Source organism: Paramormyrops kingsleyae, chromosome 2, assembly GCF_048594095.1.
Source record: "Paramormyrops kingsleyae isolate MSU_618 chromosome 2, PKINGS_0.4, whole genome shotgun sequence".
Lineage (NCBI taxonomy): Eukaryota > Metazoa > Chordata > Actinopteri > Osteoglossiformes > Mormyridae > Paramormyrops > Paramormyrops kingsleyae.
The window spans coordinates 43,338,105-43,362,678 of NC_132798.1; the positions used below are offsets into that span (position 1 = coordinate 43,338,105).

Genomic DNA, 24,574 nt, shown 5'->3' on the forward strand with positions numbered 1-24,574 from the left:
GTTCTTTCTCATTTCCAGTAATAGCAAAAGCCAGAGATCTGAAAAAGCAGTTGCCATCACCAGTGATTGGCACCATTCTGCAAGGATCACCCATTGGAAACTCTGCATCCATGTTTACATGGCCATGATCAATGTACACCACACCAAGCTTACAGGAAAGCCTTCTTTGCTGCTGGATTGTCAAAGGACTGAACAGAAACTGCTCACTGCGTAGCTCACTGATAAAAACTACATCACCTTCATTGTTCACACGGACATCAACCTCAGGGTCTGTACCATGTGTCACATTTGGCCTTACCACACCATATTGGCTGTCTGACATTCTGGCAAACTGCTGGACTCTGGTCACTGAGGAGTTGTCGTCTGGATGGTCTGATATGTTGGTACGCTGGTTGACACTGGTGACTGAGGACTTACCGTCTGGATGGCCTGACATGCTGGTAAGCTGGTTGACGCTGGTGGCTGGGCAGTTGCCATCTGGATGCTGGTGCAGGATGCTTCGACTAGTCACACTCACAGCTGTAATCTCAAACTGTTCCCCTGTTGCATCTAAAGATAGTCCTAGGGTATCCACATGGTCTAGCAAAGAATCTATGGTAGAGTGGCACACCAATATACTTCTGCCTGATGCGTCGCTTGCTCCATCTCCTCGTCGGGAATGGGAGTCGATCACCACATACCATGACCCTTGCTTAATGATGGCACATGTATTTACTTTAAGAGTAAAAAGACACGCATCATACTGTGAGAATACTCTTCTTACCGCTGCATCAGCTGACATGAAAATGTCACCCATATCTCCATATTCACTGACACCAAACAAGCCAACAAACATGTCATCATGGTAGTTTATTTCATATTTATCACCATTCAATGTGTACTCTGTTGGTAGATCTCTAACTAACAGATACCCAGAAGCATCTCCAATTCTCCTAGCATCTCTGATGGTAGTGTAGAGGTCATCTCCTTTCAGCAGCACTTGATCAATGTCTGTGACTGACCAGGTTAAAACATTCTTTACCTTACACGTTACTATAGCAATCAAACTATTAGCAACACATTGCTTGTTACTGTTGACTCCAAATCGTGGGTGTCCTTGATGGAATGAGCCTCTCACTGCACGTGCCTGAGGAAAATGAGGAGATACACAGATAGTTACAGGGTTCACATGCTGTTGTTGATCCACGGTTGGGTAATAGTTTGGCACTGCCAGGGTATTTCTCAGTTCAAGTTCACTTTCAAGTTCTGTTTCAAGTTCTGTTTCAAGTTTTGTTTCAAGTTTTGTTTCAAGTTCGCATGCTGGTTCACATTCTGGTTCACTTTTGGGGTCAGTCCACTTTGCAGCCTTTCTTTTATGAGGGGGCTGCAGTACCTCGTCCGTCCTTGCCTTATCTTTATCAAGAAAAGGCATACAGAACTCGTCGACGGTCCTACAAATGGCACCCAGGGCGGGAACCCGGTGGTCATGGCTCGTCGGAAAAGTCACAGTCATCGCCGTTTTGGTATTCCGAGAGGGGGGGAACGGGTTAACCCCGTCATCAGTCATAGCCATGACGGACACAGGCCGCTGCTGTGCGGCCTGCTCAGGTTGTTGGTCGTGGCTCGTCAGGAAAGTCACAGTCATCGCCGTTTTGGTATTCCGAGAGGGGGGAAACGGGTTAACCCCGTCATCAGTCATAGCCACGACATGGACGGCAGCAGCAGCGGGGTCAGTCCGTTGGTTGTGGCTCGTCCGATTAGTCACAGTCATCGCCGTTTTGGTATTCCGAGAGGGGGGAAACGGGTTAACCCCGTCATCAGTCATAGCCACATCAAAACTATCAGGAGCTCGCTGCCGGTCCAACAGCCTCTTCTTCGCTGCTGCGGAACGCCGGGAAGCCTTTGTGCGAGGCATCTGCAGATGAACGGGGGGGGGGGGGGAGAAGCACACCTGCTTGCAACTGTACTTTGCACTGATGTTGTCACAAAGCCATCAAATGTGTATACATAGTGCACATCAATCAGGAGCAGTTCCACTAACAGCTTTCTCACCACTTACAGTAAGTCAGTGATGCAGCTGACTCAGCAACTGTCTGGAAGTTACACAACCTACAAACTGAATTTTAACCATTACACTCATTATCCTAAAATAAATATGCCTCATGACTTATGTTTTTTTTTTAATCAGACAAAACACTTACCTGTCACATCTGCATTACACACAAAAGTTTCACCTCAACACTAACTGACCCACGTTTGTGATATGTACACTGTGTGCAGAATTAGGCATGTACTTTATTTGTATCTTGTCGACCAATGTTTTCAGTCCAGATGAACCTAAAACAGAATGTTTAAAAATGGCAAAATGTTTGGTTTTTGATCTGAGTACTTTGTTTTGATAACAGGAAAACATACTTTCCTATGCAGAATGAAGCATGTTTATGATTACTGAAATGGGCCAGAAAAGCACCTTGCAGACAGAAGAAAATCAAAATATTAAAGTGCCAGTCGAAATAACCAAACCTGCTAAACATTCAAAACATAATTATTGTACAATTGATTGTTTTGTGGGCAACACACAAAGAGGATGGAAGCAGCATATAGCGAGGCAACAAAATAACTGCCAAAGTTATGTGTTCAATTAAAAAGAAGACTTTAGAATCAAATGCCACCACTTTTAACAACTGCAATCTGAACGCTCTGGAAGCACTTTGTAGTGTGTTACATGAAATCACTAGGATCAGAATTGCTGTAATATAAGCTCTACGCAATAAAGGTATGCAAGCTAAAAAGTCAAGAATGCACACAGACATGTCAAGAATGATTTTATAAAGGTTTTGTGAAAAAAATCAGATGAGGTGAGAGTGACTCTTGTAGCAGATGGATAGGTCCATGGATGGTCATCTTCTTCGAGCACCCACAGGGCAGTGGAGAAGTGATGGTGTGGGCTGCAGTTATCAGTGATGAACTTGTTGGCTCTTTCAGACTTCCAGGTGGTATAAAATTAACTACTGCCAATTTCTAGAGGAAATTTCAGCAGCTTTCAAAAATGTTATGACATGCATGCAGAACACTGCCCCTTCCTATGATATTCATGCACAACAGTGCCTGTCTCCTTGATATGCATGCAAGACAGTGCCCCTTCCCATGCATCAAAGTATTCCATAGATTAGACAAAAAAGGTCACTGACTTATGACCAGGCTGTCATCATCGCCTGACTCAACGCCCATTAAGAGCTACACAGCCCGAGTGAAGTATGAGATTTACCAAGCAAGCAGGACACTTCTCAGATCAGCATCTGGGACACGGTCCTAGCTGACGTGGCTAATATAAGACAGGATCAAAACAAAGACTTCGGTGGTTCAATGGCAAACAGGCTGATGATGGTCATTCAGAATAAAGGTGACGATACAGGACAATAAACTTGGTGACGTTCGTTGTTCCTTATATAGACTTCAGACAATTTCATTATTATTTCTGTTGATAGTTAAGTGAAAAAAATCCACTTAGTTTCTGATTGCTTGATAATTGTGCCCACAGAAGTGCTTTTCTTTTATTTTCCTTTGTGAAACTATAATGTAACATTTTCTCTAAGTACATTTACTTAGAGCAAAAGAAAAACTTCAGAATGTATAATTCTGCCCAACTGTTGGCAAGAAATATCTCCGGAAATATTACTTGCCTAATTCTGCACACAGTGTATGTCAGTGTATGTTGTCTAAGTACACAAAGCATACCGTATATCACTTTCTCCTCAAGGGTGGCAGTCCAGCACAACTCTGCAGAGAAAAGTGACACACAAGTTTCATTTCATAAACATTTGCCAACAGTCACCTTCATTGAAAACACCATGTAAAGTTGATATACCTTTCAATGTTATTCAACTTAAGAAAACCTCAAACACGATTGCTGATAGACATCACCCTAAAAATATTTACTTTTGATTCCTGTGATATCACAGCCCTTCAGTCTACAAAGACAACATGCATCAGTTAATGATTGACAGGTGCATTTGTACATACATTTCATTAGTATATGCAGCTGCATGATAAACTTCCCATAAACGTACAGACAGATTTTGCACTGTACCATTCTTAGTAGTGCAATGGCACAAAGACAATACTACATATATTCTTACCTCTTGCAACGCGAGCAGCAAAATCTAAAACACAAGCCTTGCTATAGCGGAGACCTGGAAGCGGTCACGTACGGCAGACAATCAGAACCGTAAAAACAAGTCCCCCTTTCGGCGAATGTCTACTGAGCGTAAAGAAAATGTCTGCCGCGAAAACAAAATGTCCGCCACAGAAAGGCGTCTTCGCCGCTATGCCGAATTAATGCTTTACCAGCTTATCCTTTTATAAAGTTAGTTGTTTAATCTAAATTAATATTCCACAGACTTAACTCTTAAAGCATATAGCAGCAAACCTTTAACATACAACTAAAAACACCTTCGGCTGACAATCACTTGTTGTAAACAATAACTACTAATCGAATTTTAATAACACAGAAGGATTTCAAACATCGCCAGGCTGTTTCAGAATACTTCGTTTTTGCTTAACTCGATAACATGTGTTATTGTAGGGAGTCCGGGCTAAATGTTAGTAGTTTCGGTTGCAAACCTACAATCGATTTGTACGACAGACACGCGTATTTAATAAATGCTTCCCAGCGATTATTAATTGCTTTTATAAAACCAAGACCGAACTGAGAATACTAAAAAAAAACCTTAGCACATCTTAAACCATCTAAAAACAGAAAACAGCAAATCGTCAACAAACAACAATTTAAACAACAATTAAAAAGATGTGTCGTCAGACAATATTACATATATTCTTACCTCTTGCAACGCTAGCAGCAAAATCAAAAAGACAAGCCTTGCTATGGCGGGGGGAAGCGGTCACGTACGGCAGCCAATCAGAACCCTAAAAACACATCCCCCTGTCGGCGAATGTCTATACTGAGCTTAAACAAAATGTCCGCCTCAGAAAGGCGTCTTCGCCGCTATGCCGAATTAATGCTTAACCAGCTTATCCCTTTATGAAGTTAGTTTAGTCTAAATTAATAAATTCCACAGACTTAGCTCTTAAAGCATATAGCAGCAAACCTTTAACATACAACTAAAAACACCTTCGGCTGACAAAGAGCATATGATAACCCAATTAAAAAAGTAATAAAGTACAAATCCGACACTGACCAAAAAGCAATCATTTGCGTGCCGTTTGCGGTAAATTCCTTGTTGTAAACAATAACTACTAATCGAATTTTAATAACACAGAAGGATTTCAAACATCGCCTGGCTGTTTCAGAATGCTTCGTTTTTGCTTAACCCGATAACATGTCTTATTGTAGGCAGTCCGGGCTAAATGTTAGTAAACGAAAATAAAGTTTATTTATTTAAAACTGAGGTACGCCTATCTAAAATCCAACAACAAGCAATCCAGCGAAAGAGGAAATGCTGCTTTCTGAAACTGACCGCAGCCGTTCGTAAAACTATTTATATTCATGGCTATATTTCACTGTTTGCCCGCTTTTTAGTCTTCACCGAGTAGGCCTATAGTCAATTAAACCGCAGATAATACCTAAGTAATAACAGGCGCTCTAAAACTACTAAAACGTTAAAACTGGACTGCATTATGCGTCTAGTTTCGGTCGCAAACCTACAATCGATTTGTACGACAGACACGCGTATTTAATAAATGCTTCCCAGCGATTATTAATTGCTTTTATAAAACAAAGACCGAACTGAGAATGATACTAAAAAAAACCTTAGCACAACTTAAACCATCTAAAAACAGAAAACAGCAAGTCGTCAACAAACTACAATTAAAAAGATGTGTCGTCAGACAATATTACATAGCCTATATTCTTACCTCTTGCAACGCGACCAGCAAAATCAAAAAGACAAGCCTTGCTATGGCGGGGGAATGTGGTCACGTACGGCAGCCAATCAGAACCGTAAAAACACGTCCCCCTGTCGGCGAATGTCTACTGAGCTTAAACAAGAGAAAGGCGTCTTCGCCTATGCCCAATTAATGCTTAACCAGTTTATCCCTTTATGAAGTTAGTTTAGTCTAAATTAATAAATTCCACAGACTTAGCTCTTAAAGCATATAGCAGCAAACCTTTAACATACAACTAAAAACACCTTCGGCTGACAAAGAGCATATGATAACCCAATTAAAAAAGTAATAAAGTACAACTCCGACACTGACCAAAAAGCAATCATTTGCGTGCCGTTTGCGGTAAATCCCTTGTTGTAAACAATAACTACTAATCGAATTTTAATAACACAGAAGGATTCAAAACATCAAGATTTCAAACATCGCCTGGCTGTTTCAGAATGCTTCGTTTTTGCTTAACCCGATAACATGTCTTATTGTAGGCAGTCCGGGCTAAATGTTAGTAAACGAAAATAAAGTTTATTTATTTAAAACTGAGGTACGCCTATCTAAAACATTAAAACTGGACTGCATTATGCGTTTAGTTTCGGTCGCAAACCTACAATCGATTTGTACGACAGACACGCGTATTTAATAAACGCTTCCCAGCGATTATTAATTGCTTTTGTAAAACCAAGACTGAACTGAGAATGATACTAAAGAAACCTTAGCACAACTTAAACCATCTAAAAACAGAAAACACCAAATCGTAAACAAACTACAGTTAAAAAGATCTGCCGTCAGACAATATTACAAATACACTTACCTCTTGCAACGCCAGCAGCAAAATCTAAAATACAAGCCTTGTATAGCGGACACCTGGAAGCGGTCACGTACAGTACGGCAGCCAATTAGAACCGTAAAAACACGTCCCCCTGTCGGCGAATGTGTGTCAATATGTTGTAATTACATATTCTAAACTACAAACATTTTCTGATATATTAGACTGTGAAACTAACATATTTGGCAAGCTTGTAATAAGTGTAGTCTAACAAAATACAATTAAGCAAATCGCCTGCACTGTTCATTAGCTCAGAAAATGCGGGCTTTGACACAATTTAATGTTATGAAAATGAGCTATACAAATGAACAGTATATTTTCATGAGAGGTCGATTTGGCTACATACAGTATGTATATGCTCTCCTCTCAATAAATAGAACATTTTAAATCATAATGAAGTTCACAAACAAACATTCCCATAGTACGATTTGCCTTTAAACCCAAACAACTTCAAAAACATGAAACATTCACAGTCAATTTGACGTGGTTTTACTTTATAACACATAAAACACAAACCAAAATACAACCGAATTCGCCCTTCTCATGTAATACAAACTGTCATGTCACAAACAAATAGGTCAAACAAGAAGTAATGTACAGTACAATTAGTAGTCCCATACTACTGCCATTTACACAAACTTTATACAAAAAACTTCAAAACTTCACGCTCACAGCAACAGTAATGTACAGTACAAGTAGCCCTATACACCTGCTATTTACACAAACTTTATACAAAAAACTTCAAAACGTCACGCTCACAGCAACAGTAATGTACAGTACAAGTAGTCATATACTACTGCTATTTACACAAACTTTATACAAAAAACATCAAAACTTCACGCTCAGACTGTCAGAGCAACACAACAAACATATTAAACTAAAAACAGATCACGCTAATACAAAACAAACTACTCCGGCGAGTCATCACATCTCTAGCTAGACGAAGGGACTGCGCTATCTGCAATGTCTACAATAGAAGAAACGTTGCATTCGTCGTCAAAAGAGAACTGAAGGCATTCCTCAAAAAGAAGATGCTCTTCAATAGCTTCCTCTTTGTCCATTAATGATGTTATATTCCGTCGTTTTAAATAGTCCACCAGAGTACAGTGTCCGACAGTCAATGTATAATCTGCGCCGTCATCATTTTTCACTTTTAAAGTTCCGCGTAATACTTTTGAAAATGCCCCCGATTTCTGCAGCATCCTGCAGCTCTGGCATCGTGCAAACCTGCTCTGGCTGTCCCAAGTATCCTGCCGGCTTCCACACAGGGCACACTTCAGGCTTGCCTTAATCTCAGCTCCACATATGGAAGCCTTCACCGTCACAACCGATTCCTCTTCTTGTACAGCGTCCGCGTCTCCCACATCCAAATCGCAGATCTTCTCAATCATGCTCTCTACGGTTGTTGTTAGTTCCACTTTCCCTTCAAAAACTCTAGTCGAAAGCTCCGTAAAGACGTAAGATGAGTCAACCTCCACGTCATGGATCAGTCTCTCCCAAACGCAAAGACTCATCTGGGCAGTTCCATCAAAGACTGTGAATCTCTTCACCTCTTTGTCGCTGCCTCTAATGCTTACAGTTTTCTGCAATGACGCTGCCACGACCTTGGCTTTCACCAAAGGCACCTATAGGAATGAACACCAGTCATTACTTTTCTAAACTTCTCATCCAGAAATAGCGAAATTTTACAAAAGGTGTACATTGTCATTGCAAACTTATTCTTAAACGCACCTTCTTGCCTGCCGGCAGAGCTGTGACATCAACCAGTGTCTGCCTAACGGGTGCTGCAGGTTTCCGAAAAGGAAACGTCACCTTCGTTACAGACAGCTCGGTCAACTGGTTCCCCATCACGTCGAAGTCAGACGTGCCTTTAAAACCTACCAAAAAAAAAAAACCCAACAGACATTAATACATACTCAGTAACAACCATGTCCTGGAAAACTGTGCTCTGTAAAGCAATACTTACTCAAAGCCTTTCTGACATGTGTCAGGCGTATTGCCGTGCCATTATCTGAAGCTTGGCTGAACAGCGCACGCTTTCTCGGACTGAAGATGGTCACATCGTGAAATTCTTCACGTCCAGTCTGTAGTACAGCATTAAAAAAACCTCTGTTTTTAGTGGTGAATTTTAATGCTGAGATAGAGTGGATATAGCCACTGACTACGTCTGTGTCCATCCTCATTTTCTTCGCTGGAGTCTCCATGTCGAAAAAGCAATTAGAAAAACATGCAAAACACCCCAATATATATACTGCTGGGACATGCCATTAACCTCCCCTTATTACACGACTCTCTGGAATGCTTGATTCTGATTGGTCAGGTGAGACATTTGCAGGTTTGTTCTTTTCAAATAATAACCGCTCTTTTCAAATAATAACCGCTCCAAAGTAATAACGCATAGCCGCTACTACTTGTATGTTTAAAATGTTAGTCACATCGTACTATATCGTTTCGCCGAAAGATAAAAATGTTAATTTAAAACAAATATGCCAAGAAAATGTTTCAAATTCATATTCATATATTGTCTCGTGTAGAGTTAATGTTGTCTACACTGACTATAATTTATGTTTTTGTATTTGGGTACATATGTTTGTTCCTTATTTTATTTTTCCTTATTTATATAATTCTCTATGTCCGACATGGGGACTGCACCTAATTTAGTTGTACTTGTTACAATGACAATAAAGTTATTCTGATATTCATGTCCAGTTTTTTTCCTTATGTGGCAAGTAGCCGTGTAATAAACTGGATAATGTACAGGCAGCCGGTAATTATCGCGAAATAAGCCCCGACAGTGTGATACAAGAAGCGGAGAGTCTTGTATCATACTGAAGGGGCTTATTTCGCGATAACTACCGGCTGCCTGTACATTATCCCGCTTATTACACGACTCTCTGGAATGCTTGATTCTGATTGGTCAGTTGAGACATTTGCAGGTTCGTTCTTTTCAAATAATAACCGCTCTTTTCAAATAATAACCGCTCCAAAGTAATAATGCATAGCCGCTACTACTTGTATGTTTAAAATGTTAGTCACGTCGTACTATATCGTTTCGCGGAAAGATAAAAATGTTAATTTAAAACAAATATGCCAAGAAAATGTTTCAAATTCATATTCATATATTGTCTCGTGTAGAGTTAATGTTGTCTACACTGACTATAATTTATGTTTTTGTATTTGGGTACATATGTTTGTTCCTTATTTTATTTTTCCTTATTTATATAATTTTCTATGTCCGACATGGGGACTGCACCTAATTTCATTGTACTTGTCACAATGACAATAAAGTTATTCTGATATTCATGTCCAGTTTTTTTCCTTATGTGGCAAGTAGCCGTGTAATAAACTGGATAATGTACAGGCAGCCGGTAGTTATCGCGAAATAAGCCCCGACAGTGTGATCAGGACCCGACGCCAATGTTTCAAATTCATATTCATGTCCAGTTTTTTTCCTTATGTGGCAAGTAGCCGTGTAAGTAAGGGATAATGTACAGGCAGCCGGTAGTTATCGCGAAATAAGCCCCTTCAGTGTGATACAAGACCCTCCGCTTCTTGTATCACACTGAAGGGGCTTATTTCGCGATAATTAGTACAACGTGACTAACATTTTAAACATACAAGTAGTAGCGGCTAGGGGTTATTACTTTGGAGCGGTTATTATTTGAAAAGAGCGGTTATTATTTGAAAAGAACGAACCTGCAAATGTCTCAACTGACCAATCAGAATCAAGCATTCCAGAGAGTCGTGTAATAAGCGGGATAATGTACAGGCAGCCGGTAGTTATCGCGAAATAAGCCCCGACCGTGTGATCAGGACCCGACGCCAATGTTTCAAATTCATATTCATGTCCAGTTTTTTTCCTTATGTGGCAAGTAGCCGTGTAAGTAAGGGATAATGTACAGGCAGCCAGTAATTATCGCGAAATAAGCCCCTTCAGTGTGATACAAGACTCTCCGCTTCTTGTATCACACTGTCGGGGCTTATTTCGCGATAATTACCGGCTGCCTGTACATTATCCAGTTTATTACATGGCTACTTGCCACATAAGGAAAAAAACTGGACATGAATATCAGAATAACTTTATTGTCATTGTAACAAGTACAACTAAATTAGGTGCAGTCCCCATGTCGGACATAGAGAATTATATAAATAAGGAAAAATAAAATAAGGAACAAACATATGTACCCAAATACAAAAACATAAATTATAGTCAGTGTAGACAACATTAACTCTACACGAGACAATATATGAATATGAATTTGAAACATTTTCTTGGCATATTTGTTTTAAATTAACATTTTTATCTTTCGGCGAAACGATATAGTACGACGTGACTAACATTTTAAACATACAAGTAGTAGCGGCTATGCGTTATTACTTTGGAGCGGTTATTATTTGAAAAGAGCGGTTATTATTTGAAAAGAACAAACCTGCAAATGTCTCACCTGACCAATCAGAATCAAGCATTCCAGAGAGTCGTGTAATAAGGGGAGGTTAATGGCATGTCCCAGCAGTATATATATTGGGGTGTTTTGCATGTTTTTCTAATTGCTTTTTCGACATGGAGACTCCAGCGAAGAAAATGAGGATGGACACAGACGTAGTCAGTGGCTATATCCACTCTATCTCAGCATTAAAATTCACCACTAAAAACAGAGGTTTTTTTAATGCTGTACTACAGACTGGACGTGAAGAATTTCACGATGTGACCATCTTCAGTCCGAGAAAGCGTGCGCTGTTCAGCCAAGCTTCAGATAATGGCACGGCAATACGCCTGACACATGTCAGAAAGGCTTTGAGTAAGTATTGCTTTACAGAGCACAGTTTTCCAGGACATGGTTGTTACTGAGTATGTATTAATGTCTGTTGGTTTTTTTTTTTTTTTGGTAGGTTTTAAAGGCACGTCTGACTTCGACGTGATGGGGAACCAGTTGACCGAGCTGTCTGTAACGAAGGTGACGTTTCCTTTTCGGAAACCTGCAGCACCCGTTAGGCAGACACTGGTTGATGTCACAGCTCTGCCGGCAGGCAAGAAGGTGCGTTTAAGAATAAGTTTGCAATGACAATGTACACCTTTTGTAAAATTTCGCTATTTCTGGATGAGAAGTTTAGAAAAGTAATGACTGGTGTTCATTCCTATAGGTGCCTTTGGTGAAAGCCAAGGTCGTGGCAGCGTCATTGCAGAAAACTGTAAGCATTAGAGGCAGCGACAAAGAGGTGAAGAGATTCACAGTCTTTGATGGAACTGCCCAGATGAGTCTTTGCGTTTGGGAGAGACTGATCCATGACGTGGAGGTTGACTCATCTTACGTCTTTACGGAGCTTTCGACTAGAGTTTTTGAAGGGAAAGTGGAACTAACAACAACCGTAGAGAGCATGATTGAGAAGATCTGCGATTTGGATGTGGGAGACGCGGACGCTGTACAAGAAGAGGAATCGGTTGTGACGGTGAAGGCTTCCATATGTGGAGCTGAGATTAAGGCAAGCCTGAAGTGTGCCCTGTGTGGAAGCCGGCAGGATACTTGGGACAGCCAGAGCAGGTTTGCACGATGCCAGAGCTGCAGGATGCTGCAGAAATCGGGGGCATTTTCAAAAGTATTACGCGGAACTTTAAAAGTGAAAAATGATGACGGCGCAGATTATACATTGACTGTCGGACACTGTACTCTGGTGGACTATTTAAAACGACGGAATATAACATCATTAATGGACAAAGAGGAAGCTATTGAAGAGCATCTTCTTTTTGAGGAATGCCTTCAGTTCTCTTTTGACGACGAATGCAACGTTTCTTCTATTGTAGACATTGCAGATAGCGCAGTCCCTTCGTCTAGCTAGAGATGTGATGACTCGCCGGAGTAGTTTGTTTTGTATTAGCGTGTTCTGTTTTTAGTTTAATATGTTTGTTGTGTTGCTCTGACAGTCTGAGCGTGAAGTTTTGAGGTTTTTTGTATAAAGTTTGTGTAAATAGCAGTAGTATATGACTACTTGTACTGTACATTACTGTTGCTGTGAGCGTGACGTTTTGAAGTTTTTTGTATAAAGTTTGTGTAAATAGCAGGTGTATAGGGCTACTTGTACTGTACATTACTGTTGCTGTGAGCGTGAAGTTTTGAAGTTTTTTGTATAAAGTTTGTGTAAATGGCAGTAGTATGGGACTACTAATTGTACTGTACATTACTTCTTGTTTGACCTATTTATTTGTGACATGACAGTTTGTATTACATGAGAAGGGCGAATTCGGTTGTATTTTGGTTTGTGTTTTATGTGTTATAAAGTAAAACCACGTCAAATTGACTGTGAATGTTTCATGTTTTTGAAGTTGTTTGGGTTTAAAGGCAAATCGTACTATGGGAATGTTTGTTTGTGAACTTCATTATGATTTAAAATGTTCTATTTATTGAGAGGAGAGCATATACATACTGTATGTAGCCAAATCGACCTCTCATGAAAATATACTGTTCATTTGTATAGCGCATTTTCATAACATTAAATTGTGTCAAAGCCCGCATTTTCTGAGCTAATGAACAGTGCAGGCGATTTGCTTAATTGTATTTTGTTAGACTACACTTATTACAAGCTTGCCAAATATGTTAGTTTCACAGTCTAATATATCAGAAAATGTTTGTAGTTTAGAATATGTAATTACAACATATTGACACACATTTGCCGACAGGGGGACGTGTTTTTACGGTTCTAATTGGCTGCCGTACTGTACGTGACCGCTTCCAGGTGTCCGCTATACAAGGCTTGTATTTTAGATTTTGCTGCTGGCGTTGCAAGAGGTAAGTGTATTTGTAATATTGTCTGACGGCAGATCTTTTTAACTGTAGTTTGTTTACGATTTGGTGTTTTCTGTTTTTAGATGGTTTAAGTTGTGCTAAGGTTTCTTTAGTATCATTCTCAGTTCAGTCTTGGTTTTACAAAAGCAATTAATAATCGCTGGGAAGCGTTTATTAAATACGCGTGTCTGTCGTACAAATCGATTGTAGGTTTGCGACCGAAACTAAACGCATAATGCAGTCCAGTTTTAATGTTTTAGATAGGCGTACCTCAGTTTTAAATAAATAAACTTTATTTTCGTTTACTAACATTTAGCCCGGACTGCCTACAATAAGACATGTTATCGGGTTAAGCAAAAACGAAGCATTCTGAAACAGCCAGGCGATGTTTGAAATCTTGATGTTTTGAATCCTTCTGTGTTATTAAAATTCGATTAGTAGTTATTGTTTACAACAAGGGATTTACCGCAAACGGACGCAAATGATTGCTTTTTGGTCAGTGTCGGAGTTGTACTTTATTACTTTTTTAATTGGGTTATCATATGCTCTTTGTCAGCCGAAGGTGTTTTTAGTTGTATGTTAAAGGTTTGCTGCTATATGCTTTAAGAGCTAAGTCTGTGGAATTTATTAATTTAGACTAAACTAACTTCATAAAGGGATAAGCTGGTTAAGCATTAATTCGGCATATCGGCGAAGACGCCTTTCTCTTGTTTAAGCTCAGTAGACATTCGCCGACAGGGGGATGTGTTTTTACGGTTCTGATTGGCTGCCGTACGTGACCACATTCCCCCGCCACAGCAAGGCTTGTCTTTTTGATTTTGCTGGTCGCGTTGCAAGAGGTAAGAATATATGTAATATTGTCTGACGACATATCTTTTTAATTGTAGTTTGTTGACGACTTGCTGTTTTCTGTTTTTAGATGGTTTAAGTTATGCTAAGGTTTTTTTTAGTATCATTCTCAGTTCGGTCTTTGTTTTATAAAAGCAATTAATAATCGCTGGGAAGCATTTATTAAATACGCGTGTCTGTCGTACAAATCGACTGTAGGTTTGCGACCGAAACTAGACGCATAATGCAGTCCAGTTTTAACGTTTTAGTAGTTTTAGAGCGCCTGTTATTACTTAGGTATTATCTGCGGTTTAATTGACTATAGGCCTACTCGGTGAAGACTAAAAAGCGGACAAACAGTGAAATATAGCCATGAATATAAATAGTTTTACGAACGGCTGGGGTCAGTTTCAGAAAGCAGCATTTCCTCTTTCGCTGGATTGCTTGTTGTTGGATTTTAGATAGGCGTACCTCAGTTTTAAATAAATAAACTTTATTTTCGTTTACTAACATTTAGCCCGGACTGCCTACAATAAGACATGTTATCGGGTTAAGCAAAAACGAAGCATTCTGAAACAGCCAGGCGATGTTTGAATCCTTCTGTGTTATTAAAATTCGATTAGTAGTTATTGTTTACAACAAGGGATTTACCGCAAACGGCACGCAAATGATTGCTTTTTGGTCAGTGTCGGAGTTGTACTTTATTACTTTTTTAATTGGGTTATCTAGGGTGACCAGATAATCCATGTCAGGGAGGACACATTGAGCTAGGACAGGATTTGTAAAATACCATTTAAATTAAAAGGACCTGGATCTCAGTTAAGCACCGAATTCTTGCTGTGTGCTGATTGATCAGTCTCCTATAATCATGCATATGCCACTAATGTTAATGTGTAACAGCTGGATGAGTTTTTCAATCAAACCAGTCAAAGCACAAGAAGAAGTGAGCTATTTAGCCAAACACAGGTGCCTTTCAGTTTTAAAGTAGTTTGTAAAACCTGGAGTAGCTTAAAGTGTCCTCCCTGACATGGATTATCTGGTCAGCCTAGGTTATCATATGCTCTTTGTCAGCCGAAGGTGTTTTTAGTTGTATGTTAAAGGTTTGCTGCTATATGCTTTAAGAGCTAAGTCTGTTGAATTTATTAATTTAGACTAAACTAACTTCATAAAGGGATAAACTGGTTAAGCATTAATTCGGCTTATTACATGGCTCTCTGGAATGCTTGATTCTGATTGGTCAGTTGAGACATTTGCAGGTTCGTTCTTTTCAAATAACCTCTCCAAAGTAATAACGCATGGTCACGTGGTACTATATCGTTTCGCGGAAGGGTAAAAATGCTAATTTAAAACAAATATGCCAATAAAATGTTTCAAATTTATATTGATGTCCAGGTTTTTTCCTTATGTGACAAATAGCTGTGTAATAAGCGGTATAATGTACAGGCAGCCGGTAGTCATCGCGAAATAAGCCCCTTCAGTGTGATACAAGGCCCTCCGCTTCGCGTCGGGTCCTGATCACACTGTCGGGGCTTATTTCTGCGATAACTACCGGCTGACTGTACATTATCCCTTACATAGCGGCGAAGACGCCTTTCTGTGGCGGACATTTTGTTTGTGCTCAGTAGACATTCGCCAAAAGGGGGACATGTTTTTACGGTTCTGATTGGCTGCCGTACGTGACCGCTTTCCGGTGTCCGCCATTGCAAGGCTTGTCTTTTAGATTTTGCTGCTGGCATTGCAAGAGGTAAGAATATCTGTAATATTGTCTGACGGCACATCTTTTTAATTGTAGTTTGTTGACGATTTGCTGTTTTCTGTTTTTAGATGGTTTAAGTTATGCTAATGTTTTTTTAGTATCATTCTCATTTAGGTCTTGGTTTTATAAAAGCAATTAATAATCGCTGGGAAGCAGCCACACCAGCCGCAATAATCGCTGGCCACCAGCCACACCCAAACCATACAGGTGCCATGGCCATTTCAATCAGACAGCTATATCTCAGGCATGCCTCAGCCAATCATCACCAAACTTTAATATGTCGTGTAGGATAGTACTCCGGAAGGGCCGTCCAAATTTGGTGCCGATCGGTCAAACGGGGGCGCTACAACCACTGTCCATATATTTCTAAGACCCACCTTAGCAAATTAAGCTGAAATGTCCTTATTTCTCATAAAACCTTGAAAGAAGTGTTACCTTTCCCTTCACCTGAGTCTATATTTTTTATTTGCTTTAATTTTTCACCAATTTGCCTCATAGAACATTATCAGACTTAATTTACACATAAGAAGGCCTGAAAGTATTGAATACAATTTCTAAAATGGAGCGCTGACTCCACCTGCTGGCCACACTATTTCCATGCCCATTTCATTCAAATAGCTATATCTCTGGCGTGCTTCATCCAATCCTCACAAAATTTGACGCACATCTGTGTTACTAGACTTCAGAAATACCTTCCAAGTTTGGTGGCAATCGGTCAAACGGGGGCACTACAGCCACTGTCCTACTATGTCTAAGACCAACCTTGGTTAATGCAGCTGAAATCTGCTTATTGTTTATTTAAAAATTAAAATATTAATCACCTTTCCCTTCATCTGAGTCCATATTTTTAATCTGCTTATATTTTCCTGCCATTTGACTTTTACAAATCTTTCAAACTTCAATCTTTCTTCAGGCTGTGTACACTGCAGCAATTACAATTTTATAATAAATTGGCCAGCAGGTGGAGTCAGCGCTCCATTTCAATAATGCCTTCAATACTTTTAGCCTTTCTCCTGTCTAAATGTACGACCTAGAATAGGATACAGCATGATATTACTGCTGTTACATGTCACACTACGCAACTCAGCACTTTGTTAAGAATATGCAACACAGCCTATGTTTACACAGGCAGTATAACAAAGCAACTCTGTAATATCTAGACTTACCAGACCAGGTATGAAGGTCCCTAAATCTACCAACTAGTCAGGCCATCTGACCCAAACCATGCATTCAGTCAGGCTAAGGCACTCCACCACAGGGTTCTACATTCTGTCCTACATTTGCTGACCTTTTAGACCGATAATATTTAATCTATATCCTGATTTCTACCTACTACTGAGACCATCTGACCAAAATAATGCATTCAGTCAGGTTCAGGCACTACACCACAGGGTTCTACATTCTTTCCTACATTTCCTGACCTGTTAGACCGACACTAAACAATCTCCATCCTGATTTCTACCTGCTACTCAAACCATCTGACTGAAACAAGTTCTGTTCTGTCTGACATCTGCTGACCTGTAGTTCTGTCTGACTTGTTAGTACCCTCCTCTACAGTTTGCCCTACATCTCCTGTCGCAATAGAGCTACACTAAATCTGCATCCTGTTATGGCAGTCTAATTCTGTCTGACTTTCTACTACCCTGGTCACCAGTCCTCTGCCGTTATTGCTCTATTACTTGTCCTACCTGTCCTACTTGTCCTACCTGTCCTACTTTTCATACCCTTTGGACCCTTCAGTAACTGCCTGCAGTTTCTAGTTATTAAGGGTCCAAAGGACGAAGTCCTTATGGACCATTATTGTTTTTCTTAGGATTATTATTATTAAGGGTCCAAAGGACGAAGTCCTTATGGACCATTATTGTTTTTCTTAGGATTATTAAGGGTCCAAAGGACGAAGTCCTTATGGACCATTATTGTTTTTCTTAGGATTATTATTATTATTATTATTATTATTATTATTTTTCTGCCCTAAAACTGAATGCCCAGCCTAAACCGTAAGTCCAAGGCCTACCAAATTTGGTAGGATGATTGGAATTCCTACCCACTACTCAGCATGTCCGACGCGTCCGACTCAGCCAGAGGGGGGCGCCGTAGCGCCCCCCAACACGTTTTGGACGATATCTCCTGTCCAGTTTGTCCTACCTTCGAAATTCTTTTTTCTCCTGATACAGACAGCCATGCCCTACCAAAAAGTCAATGGGACCATGAAGCTCCGCCTACTTAGATTTTTTGCTAATTTGCATAATTTGCAAATCCTACTTTTTCCTTCAAGTCCTGGCTTGTCCTACCAAATCAGACAAATGAGGTGTCAGACGAATCAGAATTCTCAGCTGATCAAGAATCATTAAGAAAATTCAGACATTTTTATATCCTACGGCCATTAGCCACGCCCAAACAATGTCCAAATTTGGCCCGTTTTGGTCTGACGGCTATAACTTGGCCGTGCCTTGGCCTACCTTGACCAAATTTGAAATGCTACCTCCATACACCATTCTGGGGACACGGTCCGAGGCGGGCCGCATTTCGCCCATAGGGGGCGCTACAACTAAAAACTGGCAATATCTCCTGACTGCCTTGGCCAATCTGACTGAAATTTGGTAGATATGTGCTTGGACCCAGCCTGAGGTCAGCCACATACAATGGCAGTCATTAGTCCTTAGATCGTGGCCGCCATCGGCCAATCAAGATCAAGCAGCCATTTGACAGTCTTATCAATGACCAATCTAGACCAAATTTTGGTGGTATATTTGTCCTCCGACCCCCAGCCCAACATGCAAAGGACACCTCACTCGGCCACATGGGGGCGCTACAGTGACAACTTTTGCGTTTCTGCCTATTTCTCGAGAACGGTGAAGCCTACAATCGACATTTATTGCCAGGTCAATTCAGTACGACATGCCAAATCAAACAACATGTAGAACTTGCTTATGCATCTTTGCGTTTTTGCATAATTGTTATTGTTCTGAAAACAAGACATTTCATTAACCTCCTAGGATTTTCACCAAACCTACCCAAATCTGATATCATTTAAATCAGGAGACAGTCATAATAAATAATTCATAAAAAAATCATAAACTTTCCATGAGGTATAGTCACCAGCCACACACAAACCATACAGGTGCCATGCCCAATTCAATCAGACAGCTATATCTCAGGCCTGCCTCAGCCAATCATCACCAAACTTTAATATATCCTGTATAATAGTAGTCCGGAAGGGCCCTCCAAATTTGGTGCCGATCAATCAAACGGGGGCACTACAACAATATAACATGTCTGTATAAACCTTGAAAATCAGTTCAACTTACATTTATCTCATTTCTGTTCTAGTGACATATTACTGGTTAAAATATTTTGTACTGCCAGTTCTGTGAGTCATGCCAAATCAAGACACATGCAATGCCGAATGATAGTAATTTTCATTCCCTTGTGATGTTTAAAAACTTAATAAATAACATATTACTGTAACTTCAACAATGTCCAGCCCAAGTAGGTCATTCTGGTAGTACATCAATCAGGACATTGCCCTTATGGATAATTCATAAAAATATCTTGACGTGTATGCTATGGCCACCAGCTACAACAAACCTGCACCATATCCATGCTGATTTCAATCAACCATCTAAATCTCAGCCGTGCTTCAGCCAATCCTCATAAAATTTGACGGCCTAATGTAGTAAGGGACCTCAGACAGACCCTCCAATTTTGGTGCCAATCGGTCAAACGGGGGCGCTACAGCCACTGTCCATATATGTCTAAGACCCACCTTAGCAAATTGAGCTGAAATGTCCTTATTTCTCATAAAACCTTGAAATAATTGGTACCTTTCCCTTCACCTCAGTCCATATTTTTTTATTAACTTTCATTTTTCACCGATTTAACTAATACATCATTATCAGACTTAATTTACACATAATAAGGCCTGAAAGTATTCAATACAATTTCTAAAATGGAGCGCTGACTCCACCTGCTGGCCACACTATTTCCATGCCCATTTCATTCAAATAGCTATATCTCTGGCATGCTTCATCCAATCCTCACAAAATTTGACGCACATCTGTGTTACTAGACTTCAGAAAGACCTTCCAAGTTTGGTGGCAATCGGTCAAACGGGGGCACTACAGCCACTGTCATAATATGTCTAAGACCACCCTTGGTTAATGCAGCTGAAATCCGCTTATTGTTTATTTAAAAATTAAAATATTAATCACCTTTCCCTTCATCTAAGTCCATATATTTAATCTGCTTATATTTTCCTGCCATTTGACTTTTACAAATCTTTCAAACTTCAATCTTTCTTCAGGCTGTGTACACTGCAGCAATTACAATTTTATAATAAATTGGCCAGCAGGTGGAGTCAGCGCTCCATTTCAATAATGCCTTCAATACTTTTAGCCTTTCTCCTGTCTAAATGTATAACCTAGAATATGATACAGCATGATATTCCTGCTGGTACATGTCACACTATGCAACTCAGCACTTTGTTAAGAATATGCAACACAGCCTATGTTTACACAGGCAGTATAAAAAAGCAACTCTGTAATATCTAGACTTACCAGACCAGGTATGAAGGTCCCTAAATCTACCAACTAGTCAGGCCATCTGACCAAAACCATGCATTCAGTCAGGCTAAGGCACTACACCACAGGGTTCTACATTCTGTCCTACATTTGCTGACCTGTTAGTCCGATACTAACTAATCTATATCATGATTTCTACCTACTACTCAGACCATCTGACCAAAACAATGCATTCAGTCAGGTTCAGGCACTACACCACAGGGTTCTACATTATGTCCTACATTTCCTGACCTGTTAGACCGACACTAAACAATCTGCATCCTGATTTCTACCTTCTACTAAAACCATCTGACCTAAACAAGTTCTGTTCTGTCTGACATCTGCTGACCTGTAGTTCTGTCTGACTTGTTAGTACCCTCCTCTACGGTTTGCCCTACATCTCCTGTCGCATTAGAGCTACGCTAAATCTTCATCCTGTTATGGCAGTCTAATTTTGTCTGACTTTCTACTACCCTGGCCGCTGGTTCTCTGCCGTTATTCCTCTACTGTCCTACCAGTCCGATCGTCCTACGCTTTGGACCCTTTCGTAACTGCTTGCAGTTTCTAGTTATTATTATTATTATTATTTTTCTGCCCTAAAACTGAATGTACAGCCTAAACTGTAAGAGCTAGACCAACCAAACTTGGTCAGATGATGTCAATTCCTACCCACTACTCAGGTTGTCCTACCCAGTCCTGCCAGCCAGATGGGGGCGCCTTAGCGCCCCCCAACACGTTTCGGTCGATATCTCCTGTCCTGTTAGACCTACAATCGAAATTCTTTGTTCTACATATACAGACAGCAAAGCCCTACCAACTTGCCATTTGGACTATGAAGCTCCGCCTACTTAGATTTTTTGCTAATTTGCATAATTTGCCAATCCTACTTTTTCCTTAAAGTCCTGGCTTGTCCTACCAAATCAGACAAATGAGGTGTCAGACGAATCAGAATTCTCTGCTGATCAAGAATTATCCACAAAATTCAGACATTTTTATATCCTACGGCCATTAGCCACGCCCAAACAATGTCCAAATTTGGCCCGTTTTGGTCTGACGGCTATAACTTGGCCGTGCCTTGGCCTACCTTGACCAAATTTGAAATGCTACCTCCCTACACCATTCTGGGGACACGGTCCGAGGCGGGCCGCATTTCGTCAATAGGGGGCGCTACAACTAAAAACTGGCAATATCTCCTGACTGCCTTTGCCAATCTAACTGAAATTTGGTAGATATGTACTAGGAAGCAGCCTGTGGTCAGTCACCTACAATGGCAGTAATTATTCCTTAAAGAGTGGCCGCCATCAGCCAATCAAAATCAAGCAGGCATTTCACAGGCTTCTCAATGACCAATCTAAATCAAATTTGGGTGATACATTTGTGCTCTGACCCTCTGCCTAAACTGTAAAGGACACCTCACTCGGCCAGATGGGGGCGCAACAGTGACAACTTTTGCATTTCTGCCTATTTCTCGAGAACGGTGAAGCCTACAATCGACATTTCTTGCCAGGTCAATTCAGTACGACATGCCAAATCAAACAACATGTAGAACTTGCTTCTGCATCTTTGCGTTTTTGCATAATTCATATTGGTCTGAAAACAAGACATTTCGTTAACCTCCTAGGATTTTCACCAAACCTACACAAATCTGGTATCATTTAAATCAGGAGACAGTCATAATAAATAATTCATAAAAAAAATCATAAACTTTCCATGAGGTATAGTCACCAGCCACACACAAACCATACAGGTGCCATGCCCAATTCAATCAGACAGCTATATCTCAGGCCTGCCTCAGCCAATCATCACCAAACTTTAATATATCCTGTAGAATAGTAGTCCGGAAGGGCCCTCCAAATTTGGTGCCGATCGGTCAAACGGGGGCGCTACAACAACATAACATGTCTGTATAAACCTTGAAAATCAGTTCAACTTACATTTATCTCATTTCTGTTCTAGTGACATGTTACTGGTTAAAATATTTTGTACTGCCAGTTCTGTGAGTCATGCCAAATCAAGACATATGCAATGCCCAATGATAGTCATTTTCATTCCCTTGTGATGTTTAAAAACTTAATAAATAACATATTACTGTAACTTCTACAATGTTCAGCCCAAGTAGGTCATTCTGGTAGTACATCAATCAGGACATTGCCATTATGGATAATTCATAAAAATATCTTAACCTGTACGCTATGGCCACCAGCTACAACAAACCTGCACCATATCCATGCTCATTTCAATCAACCATCTAAAGCTCAGCTGTGCTTCAGCCAATCCTCATCAAATTTGACGGCCTAATGTAGTAAGGGACCTCAGACAGACCCTCCAATTTTGGTTCCAATCGGTCAAATGGGGGCGCTACAGCCACTGTCCATATATTTCTAAGACCCACCTTAGCAAATTCAGCTGAAATGTCCTTATTTCTCATAAAACCTTGAAAGAATTGTTACCTTTCCCTTCACCTGAGTCCATATTTCTTATTCACTTTCATTTTTCACCGATTTGCCTCATAGAACATTATCAGACTTAATTTACACATAAGAAGGCCTGAAAGTATTGAATACAATTTCTAAAATGGAGCGCTGACTCCACCTGCTGGCCACACTGTTTCCATGCCCATTTCATTAAAATAGCTATATCTCTGGCATGCTTCATCCAATCCTCACAAAATTTGACGCACATCTGTGTTACTAGACTTCAGAAAGACCTTCCAAGTTTGGTGGCAATCGGTCAAACGGGGGCACTACAGCCACTGTCCTAATATGTCTAAGACCAACCTTGGTTAATGCAGCTGAAATCTGCTTATCGTTTATTTAAAAATTAAAAAATTAATCACCTTTCCCTTCATCTAAGTCCATATTTTTAATCTGCTTATATTTTCCTGCCATTTGACTTTTACAAATCTTTCAAACTTCAATCTTTCTTCAGGCTGTGTACACTGCAGCAATTACAATTTTATAATAAATTGGCCAGCAGGTGGAGTCAGCGCTCCATTTCAATAATGCCTTCAATACTTTTAGCCTTTCTCCTGTCTAAATGTATAACCTAGAATATGATACAGCATGATATTACTGCTGTTACATGTCACAATACGCAACTCAGCACTTTGTTAAGAATATGCAACACAGCCTATGTTTACACAGGCAGTATAAAAAAGAAAACTCTGTAATATCTAGACTTACCAGACCAGGTATGAAGGTCCCTAAATCTACCAACTAGTCAGGCCATCTGACCCAAACCATGCATTCAGTCAGGCTAAGGCACTCCACCACAGGGTTCTACATTCTGTCCTACATTTGCTGACCTGTTAGACCGATACTAACTAATCTATATCCTGATTTCTACCTACTACTGAGACCATCTGACCAAAACAATGCATTCAGTCAGGTTCAGGCACTACACCACAGGGTTCTACATTCTGTCCTACATTTCCTGACCTGTTAGACCGACACTCAACAATCTACATCATGATTTCTACCTTCTACTCAAACCATCTGACCTAAACAAGTTCTGTTCTGTCTGACATCTGCTGACCTGTAGTTCTGTCTGACTTTTTAGTATCCTCCTCTACGGTTTGCCCTACATCTCCTGTCACATTAGAGCTACGCTAAATCTCCATCCTGTTATGGCAGTCTAATTGTTGCCCGGTCAATTAAGTACGACATGCCAAATCAAACAACATGTAGAACTTGCTTCTGCATCTTTGCGTTTTTGCATAATTCATATTGGTCTGAAAACAAGACATTTCGTTAACCTCCTAGGATTTTCACCAAACCTACACAAATCTGGTATCATTTAAATCAGGAGACAGTCATAATAAATAATTCATAAAAAAATCATAAACTTTCCATGAGGTATAGTCACCAGCCACACACAAACCATACAGGTGCCATGCCCAATTCAATCAGACAGCTATATCTCAGGCCTGCCTCAGCCAATCATCACCAAA

At 40.2% G+C, this 24,574-nt stretch overlaps 3 protein-coding genes across 3 annotated transcripts in view; 1 reads left to right on the plus strand and 2 right to left on the minus strand.

Moving 5' to 3' along the window:
- Window positions 1–4,804, minus strand: part of LOC140587750 (uncharacterized) — a 4,922-nt gene extending 118 nt beyond the window's left edge. The window contains exons 1-3 of the mRNA XM_072709277.1: window positions 4,119–4,804; window positions 3,718–3,759; window positions 74–1,894 (exon numbers count right to left, since the gene is read on the minus strand). Of these exons, the coding sequence (XP_072565378.1) occupies window positions 74–1,894 (1,821 nt within the window). The 5' untranslated portion in view covers window positions 3,718–3,759; window positions 4,119–4,804. The remainder of the gene's footprint in view (window positions 1–73; window positions 1,895–3,717; window positions 3,760–4,118) is intronic.
- A 2,372-nt stretch (window positions 4,805–7,176) lies between these two features.
- Window positions 7,177–9,488, minus strand: LOC140587663 (uncharacterized). The gene is made up of 3 exons (XM_072709203.1): window positions 8,670–9,488; window positions 8,435–8,580; window positions 7,177–8,328 (listed from the first exon to the last, which is right to left on the minus strand). The coding sequence occupies exons 1-3, from the start codon at window positions 8,905–8,907 to the stop codon at window positions 7,636–7,638; spliced, it is 1,077 nt and encodes a 358-aa protein (XP_072565304.1). The 5' UTR covers window positions 8,908–9,488; the 3' UTR covers window positions 7,177–7,635.
- A 1,232-nt stretch (window positions 9,489–10,720) lies between these two features.
- Window positions 10,721–13,004, plus strand: LOC140587664 (uncharacterized). The gene is made up of 3 exons (XM_072709204.1): window positions 10,721–11,502; window positions 11,594–11,739; window positions 11,846–13,004. The coding sequence occupies exons 1-3, from the start codon at window positions 11,265–11,267 to the stop codon at window positions 12,536–12,538; spliced, it is 1,077 nt and encodes a 358-aa protein (XP_072565305.1). The 5' UTR covers window positions 10,721–11,264; the 3' UTR covers window positions 12,539–13,004.
- Window positions 13,005–24,574: the final 11,570 nt, after the last annotated feature.